Genomic DNA, 7709 nt, shown 5'->3' on the forward strand with positions numbered 1-7709 from the left:
GGGGATACTAAGGATTACCCACAGATTTGCATTTATTCATTTTTTTTCGTCTTTTTGGTTTGATTTTTGTTTAAAAAGTCAGATATTTTTGCTCGTCAGAAGTGCTGACACATTTCACATCTGGATGGAGGAAAAAAATCCAAAGCCAACAACATGATTTGTTAAAAACCAAGATACTTTATTACAATACTTCAGACTTTTTGGTATTTCATATATATATATATATATATATATATATATATATTTATTCATATATATTTATATATCGGCTTATTTTACAGTTGAGCTGTGAAACAAACACAAAGCAAACAAAAAAGTGCTTCCTTCTTCCTCACTGACACTGGTCTGTGAAGGATTCCCAAGGGTCAAAGTTCATCTGGGCGGAGAGAAGGCACCACGTGAGCCCGCCGGGCCGGAGAGAAGGAGGAAGAGCTGCGTTGCATAGAACCCTGTTCACACTTGTGTCTCACAGAATCAGAAAAACCGCTCGGTCTCAGTCCAGATCAGTACCCATCACGTTTCAGATAATAGTGCATACAAAGGCGTCGCCTCAGCCCTCGGGACGGTCGGGGGGGGGGCGGGCCACCGGGCCACGGGGCCACCGGGCCACCGGGAGGCCGGTACCACAGTCTTCCCTTCCAGTCAGGGTTTATCAGTTTGACTTTGGCCTTTTTAACGAGCAGTCGGGCTTGCAAGGAGAAACCACAGCTGCAAGTTTTAGGGCGCCAAAAGGAAACTGGGCCTGTTATTGTCTCTGCAGGCTGAGGTTTTTGTGTCACAATTCAAAATATTTCAGATTTTTCTTGTGTCTGTTACAGCAAATAAACGTCAAAAAAAGAAGGTGACTTTCTTGGTGAACACTGCAGTATTATTTTCTCTTCTAAAGTTCTCCCAGGGCAGCAGCCCTGCACCTGCTCAGAGGATGGAGACCGCTCCAACACACATATCATCACATAAATCATCTGTTCATCTGTCCAGAAGTGTATAAAAACAGTCCGGGAAGCGCATGTATCAACCTCGTCCCTTTAGCTGCACTGATGTGTGATCTGAGTGGTCCAGCACGAGAATAAGGCACGGAAGCAGAGAGAGAGATTCCATCCGCGGCCAAACGCTCCGCAAAGGCACCGAGCGCGCACCCGCGCGTCGGCCGTGATGGGTTTCAAGTTCAAGTTCAGTCAAATTGAGATGATGGCGGGAAGGAAGGAAGGAAGGAGTCCCCATCTCCCCCTTTCCCCCCTCCCTGGTCCAGTTGGTGAAGCTGGATCGGAGTCAGAGAGCCGGAGTTGGTGCGTGAATCCTCCGGAGTCTGTGCGTAAATCCTCGGGTCCGGGTCCGGCTCAGCTGGGCTTGAAGGATCCGTCCGGCAGCTGCCTGAAAATGCCCCGCAGCGTGTCCAGCTCGCGGGTCAGGTGCTCCACGCGCCGCCGCAGCCTGTCGTTGTCGGACGTGAGCTCCACCACCTTCTGCTGCGTCTCCATGTTGCGCATCTTGGCCTTGTCGCGGCTTTTACGCACGGCCACGTTGTTGCGCTCGCGCCGCAGCCGGTACTCCACGCTGCTCTTGTCGACGTGCTTCTTGCTCTTACCCCCTCCTCGGTGCGGGTGGTGCTGGTGCGGGTGGTGCTGGTGCTGGTGCGGGCTGGGCACGGGCGTGGGAGGAGGGGTCGGGTGTCCCGGCTGGAGGTGCACGGTGGTTTGCGCGCAGTGCGCGATCTGGTACTGCAGGTGCGGCATCTGCTGCGGGGGCTGCTGCGCGTACTGCTGCCCGTGCCCGTGCCCGTGCAGGGGGTTATTATGGGGGTTATTGTGCGGGTGCTGGTGGTGGTAGGCGGGGGGCACCCCCGCGCCCAGCCCCAGGTCCTCGTCGTCCCGCGGCTCCTGCTTGATGGCCACGGGGCGGATGCGCGGCGGGCCGTGCTCGTACAGCGGCTCCAGCTTGGACTCCATGTATCCGGGCATGTAGAGCTGCTGCTGGCCCTGGCCCGGGGCCGGGATCAGCCCCGGGCCCTGCTCCCCGTACTCCCCGCTCATCATCTTCAGCTTGTCCTGGCGCGAGGAGTGGTGGAACAGGTCGGCCAGGAAGTCGTCGTTGAAGGCGGCCGGGTCGATGTAGGCGCTCAGGTCGATGGACGTCTCGCTGTCCCCGATCTCCCCGCCGAAGTCCGCCGGCTCTCTGTAGCCGGAGGAGGGCGCGTGCTGCGGGCCGTGCGGCAGGCTGCTCATCGGGGGCCGGGGAGCCACCTCGTACAGGTTGGAGAGCTCCATGGAGAGGTTAAGCCCGGGCGTGCATGGCGAGGAGCTCCGGGAATCGTGTCTGGAGAGATGGAGATGGATGGATGGATGGATGGATGGGTGCGGGCTGCAGCGCAGACACCGTGCACAGCCGACCCAAACTTTCTCTCTAAAGTTTTTGCGCGGAAGGGGGAGCTTCGGCTGCAGGGTTGTCGGGCTGATCCTGCTGCTCAGTAACCTCCGAGCTGTCAAAGTGCGTCTTTATAGTGCAGCGAGGGGGCGGATTCAGCCCACGGCCGGCGCGCACAGACGGAGTTAAACCTCAGTCCTGTACGGCAAGCCGAGCAGCTTTAAAACGCGTCTTCTAATGATAATAATGGAGCATGACCCGGTTTTATTGATTGTTTTTTAAGAGAATTGAGTATTATATCACTGTATTGAACAGTTATTACAGTAGGTATGGGTGTTTTATAAGTAAGCTTATTGAAACTCTTGTTATATGTTAGAATGGGGGTAGCCTATATAAATAAGTTTACACTTCTTCCTACTCCTTTTTTGGCACATGTAAATCAAGATAGCAAGTTTTAAAGGATGGAATTCTTTGTTTTGTTGTTTTGTTTTCTTAAACTTCTCATGAAGTGTTGTTTTTTTTACATGTACAAAAATAAAATAAATCAAATCAAATGTATGTAGATTCAGGGGTAGGACTGGATAAGTAGTCACTTCAATCCTACTCCGTTTCGAGCAGTTGATGGATCCGTGAGGTCCGACCAAGTGCTGTACACACACACACACATATATATATATATATATATATATATATATATATATATATATATATATATATATATATATATATATATATATATATATATATATATATATATATATATATATATATATATATGTATTCTGTTTTATCATGCATGTTCGAAATAAAATCTTCAAATCAAATCAGAGAATTGTTTTTTTGCCGCTCGTGATAAATGCAAGCTTTTTTGTAGCCTTCTCTTTTTTATCATACATGCTCGAACTAAAATCTTAAAATCAAATCAGAGAATTGTTTTTAAAAATCTTCAAATCACATCAGAGAACTGTGTTTTCCCCGCTCGTGATAAACGCGTCACGTTGGAAGCGTGTTTTCACTCCAAATGGCGTTTTTAATCCCTGTGGCTAGTAATTGATAAGACGTTATCAGGAATGTTTTATGACTCTGGTGGTTTGCCATACACCTCCTCTGGTCGATAACAAACCCAGAAGCGCGCAGGTGCCAGACCGGAGTGAAACAAGCCCAACTCGGGTATCTTAAGTCATTTCCAACAGTTTTGCGCAACAGAGGCGCTTGCGCCGTTGACCGCTTAGCTGCCGGCCTGACGTTTGATGAAGTGGCACATTTACGAGCTCAGATGGGTTTTATCTCCGTGATGGTCCTGGGGGAAGGAGTCAGAGTCACGACTGATAACATCCAAGTCGTAAAAGTCATGAAGTCATCCGGAGCTGCGCGTGAAGCTGCAGGCTGCGTCTCTCAGATTATAACCAGACTATTAAAATATAGTAAAATACACAATACTGTCAATTCAGTGGTCGTTCTGTTTTGGAGTGGATAAAACTTTTGCTTTCAAGTGTCAAGTGTCGTTTATTCATTTAGTAAATTCAACTGCAAAACTGCGTGCATGGTTGTAATGTCAGACTCCTGGTGGTGGGGCTGAAAAGACGGACTGCAGCGCCCTCTGTCGGCCGCATATACATACATATATATATATATATATATATATATATATATATATATATATATATATATATATATATATATATATATATATATATATATATATATATATATATATATATATATACATATATTTTTTTATATATATGAATATTGTGATCAAGTCCTTTATTTTCTGTAATGCAAAAATGTCATACATTCTGGATTCATTACAAATCAACTTAAATATTGCAAGCCTTTTATTATTTTAATATTGCTGATCATGGCTTACAGCTTAAGAAAACTCAAATATCCTATCTCAAAAAATTATAATATTCTGGGAATCTTAATCTTAAACTGTAAACCATAATCAGGAATATTAAAATAATAAAAGGCTTGCAATATTTCAGTTGATTCGTAATGAATCCAGAATGTATGACATTTTTGTTTTTTTAATTGCATTACAGAAAATAAAGAACTTTATCACAATATTCTAATTTTCTGAGACAGTCCTGTATGTGTGTATATATATATATATATATATATATATATATATATATATATATATATATATATATATATATATATATATATATATATATATATATATATATATATATATATATATATTAGTGGTGGGAAAAAAAATTGATATTGCAATATATTGTTGCGCTCTCTGTCGCAATAAATAATCGACAAACTGACGGCAAATATCGATATTTTATTACAACACACATCATGGATTTACGTGGTTTCCACTGCACTAATGTTCATGCACTTTAATTTGTCCAGATGTTCAGTGTTTACATTTACAAGACTAGGAGGCAGTGAGGAAATATACAAATGCACTTTCTTTGTACATTGTATGACGTTTTGGCATTGAATAAATGCATAACTACAGATGTTTTCCTTTTTATGGGTATTTTTTCTTTTTCAGTCACATATATCGTGATATATCATTGATGAAATTTCTTACAATATATGGAAGAGCCTGCAGATAAACGTTTAGAAGCAACAATTAGATAAGTGGATGTTTCCGGTGTGACTTTATCAGTGTCTCACAGTCGTGGAGGAATTCTGAACCATTCTTCTTCACAATGTTGCTGCAGTTCATTGGGGTTTTTGAAAAACTCCTAATGGTCCCACCACAGGATATCAGTCAAGTTGAGGTCTGGACTTTGGATTTTGGCCTCAACTCATTGGTGCCAAGGTCCCAAAACCACACATCTGTGAAGCACACTCATCATTTAGCCACTCCCCCCATCTCACCAAAGATAGAAATATTTGTTGTAATCTTCTGCTGAAGCTCCGAATCCTGTAAAATCACATTGGTGCCAGTCCTGGAAACATCAACTCCAGCTGGCCAGAAGGGCTTGTTTCTGCACCGTTCAGGGCTCGTTGTGTTCCACATATTAACCTGGCACCGATTTCATGTCAGACGGCCTCATTTACCAGGACTTGGGACAGGCGAGCATGAGTGGCCTGATAGCCGGTCTGAGGTGTTTCTCCTGTCTTTGTTTCCTCCAGTCGTGGTTCTGGACGTGAAGACCAAACATCTCCACTTTGGTCTCATCGGTCCAGAGGACCTGGGGCCTCATGTACAAAGAATGCGTGGATTTCAACGTGAATCCGTGCGTGAAATTCTTGCGTACGCAAAAAAAATTCAGATGTTCAAAACTATGCGTACGCCCAAATCCACGCAGGTTCTTTTGAACATCACAATCAGTGTGGATTTGAGCACAACACTCCGCCCTGTCTCCTCCCTCAAATACATATGTTTGAATATGATAATGAAGATAATTATCCAGTAAAAACCACTCATCTTAACAAGAAATTTGCAAAAACAAGTAAAACAAATTAATAAAAACATCGGCTGTGAGCTGGAAACAGTCCTGTCAAAAGTTGAGGCTGGAAAAAATAATTTATTTGGGGGCATTTCTTCCGATTTCAGCTGCATTGCATTATGGGTAATGTTGTTCTTTGCTTTGCGTTGCGTTCCGTGAAGAGTTGTGGTTTTATTATGATCGTATGGGTTTGTGAATCTTTATGGGCAGCGTTAGTGCATCATTACACTCTGCTTTTCATGTTTGTATTTCAAGAACTGACACCAGAACTTAAATTGGTGGATGAAAAACGGCTCCTCGTTCAGCTTTATTGTCACGCGTATTATATACTGACGGATTAAGACCAATGTACACTTTATTGAGTCTTACACATTGTGGATGTCCGTGATCACCTCTCTCATAAGTATTACAATGTGAACAATATACATTTATATATATATATACATGTCTACATGTGTTTTGTGGATCTGGAGAAGGCATTTGACCGTGTCCCTCGTGCCATTCTGTGGGGGGTCAGTGAGTATGGAGTCCGGGGCCCTCTATTAAGGGCTGTCCGGTCTCTGTATGATCGGAGCAGGAGTCTGGTTCTCATTGCCGGCAGTAAGTCAGACTTGTTCCCAGTGCATGTTGGACTCCGGCAGGGCTGCCCTTTGTCACCGGCCTTGTTCATAATCTTTATGGACAGGATTTCTAGGCGCAGCCAGGGGCCGGAGGGGATCCGGTTTGGGAGCCTCAGGATTTCATCTCTGCTTTTTGCGGATGATGTTGTCCTGTTGGCTTCATCGGACCAGGACCTTCAGAATGTGCTGGGGCGGTTTGCGGCCGAGTGCGACGCGGCAGGGATGAGAATCAGCACCTCCAAGACCGAGGCCATGGTTCTCCACTGGGAAAGGGTGGCGTGCCTTCTCCGGGTGGGTGGAGAAGTCCTGCCTCAGGTGGAGGAGTTCAAGTATCTCGGGGTCTTGTTCACGAGTGAGGGAACGATGGAGCGTGAGATTGACAGGCGGATCGGTGCAGCGTCTGCGGTTATGCGGTCGATGTACCGGACCGTCGTGGTAAAGAGGGAGCTGAGTCGAAAGGCGAAGCCCTCGATTTACCGGTCAATCTACGCACCTACCCTCACCTATGGTCATGAACTTTGGGTAGTGACCGAAAGGACAAGATCGCGGATACAAGCGGCCGAGATGAGTTTCCTCCGCAGGGTGGCTGGATGCTCCCTTAGAGATGAGTTTCCTCCGCAGGGTGGCTGGACGCTCCCTTAGAGATAGGGTGAGGAGTTCGGTCACCCGGGAGGAGCTCGGAGTCGAGCCGCTGCTCCTTCACGTTGAGAGGAGTCAGCTGAGGTGGCTTGGGCATCTGTACCGGATGCCTCCTGGACGCCTCCCTAGCGAGGTGTTCCAGGCATGTCCCACCGGGAGGAGACCCCGGGGAAGACCCAGGACACGCTGGAGAGACTATGTCTCTCGGCTGGCCTGGGAACGCCTCGGACTCCCCCCGGAAGAGCTGGAGGAAGTGTCTGGGGTGAGGGAAGTCTGGGCATCTCTGCTGAGGCTGCTGCCCCCGCGACCCGGTAACGGATAAAGCGGGAGAAGATGAGTGAGTGAGTGAGTGAGTGAGTGAGTGAGTGAGTGAGTGAGTGAGTATATATATATATATATATATATATATATATATATATATATATATATATATATATATATGTGGGTTTTCTCCGGGTACTCCGGCTTCCTCCCACAGTCCAAAAACATGCATATTAGGTTAATTGATGATTCTAAATTGCCCGTAGGTGTGAGCGTGATTGTGAGCATGGTTTGTGTGTTTATATGTGGCCCTGTGATGGACTGGTGACCTGTCCAGGGTGTAACCTCTGCCTCTCACCTAAAAAATGAGCTGGGATAGGCTCCAGCAGACCCCCGTGACCCTGCA

General features: G+C 46.1%; 1 protein-coding gene across 1 annotated transcript; it reads right to left on the reverse strand.

The window, feature by feature from the left end:
• Positions 1-210: 210 nt before the first annotated feature.
• On the reverse strand, positions 211-2467 carry cebpa (CCAAT enhancer binding protein alpha). The gene has a single exon (XM_061736344.1). The coding sequence runs from the start codon at positions 2262-2264 to the stop codon at positions 1338-1340; it is 927 nt and encodes a 308-aa protein (XP_061592328.1). The 5' UTR covers positions 2265-2467; the 3' UTR covers positions 211-1337.
• Positions 2468-7709: the final 5242 nt, after the last annotated feature.

Source organism: Cololabis saira, chromosome 2 (genome assembly GCF_033807715.1).
Source record: "Cololabis saira isolate AMF1-May2022 chromosome 2, fColSai1.1, whole genome shotgun sequence".
In the NCBI taxonomy this organism is placed as follows: domain Eukaryota; kingdom Metazoa; phylum Chordata; class Actinopteri; order Beloniformes; family Belonidae; genus Cololabis; species Cololabis saira.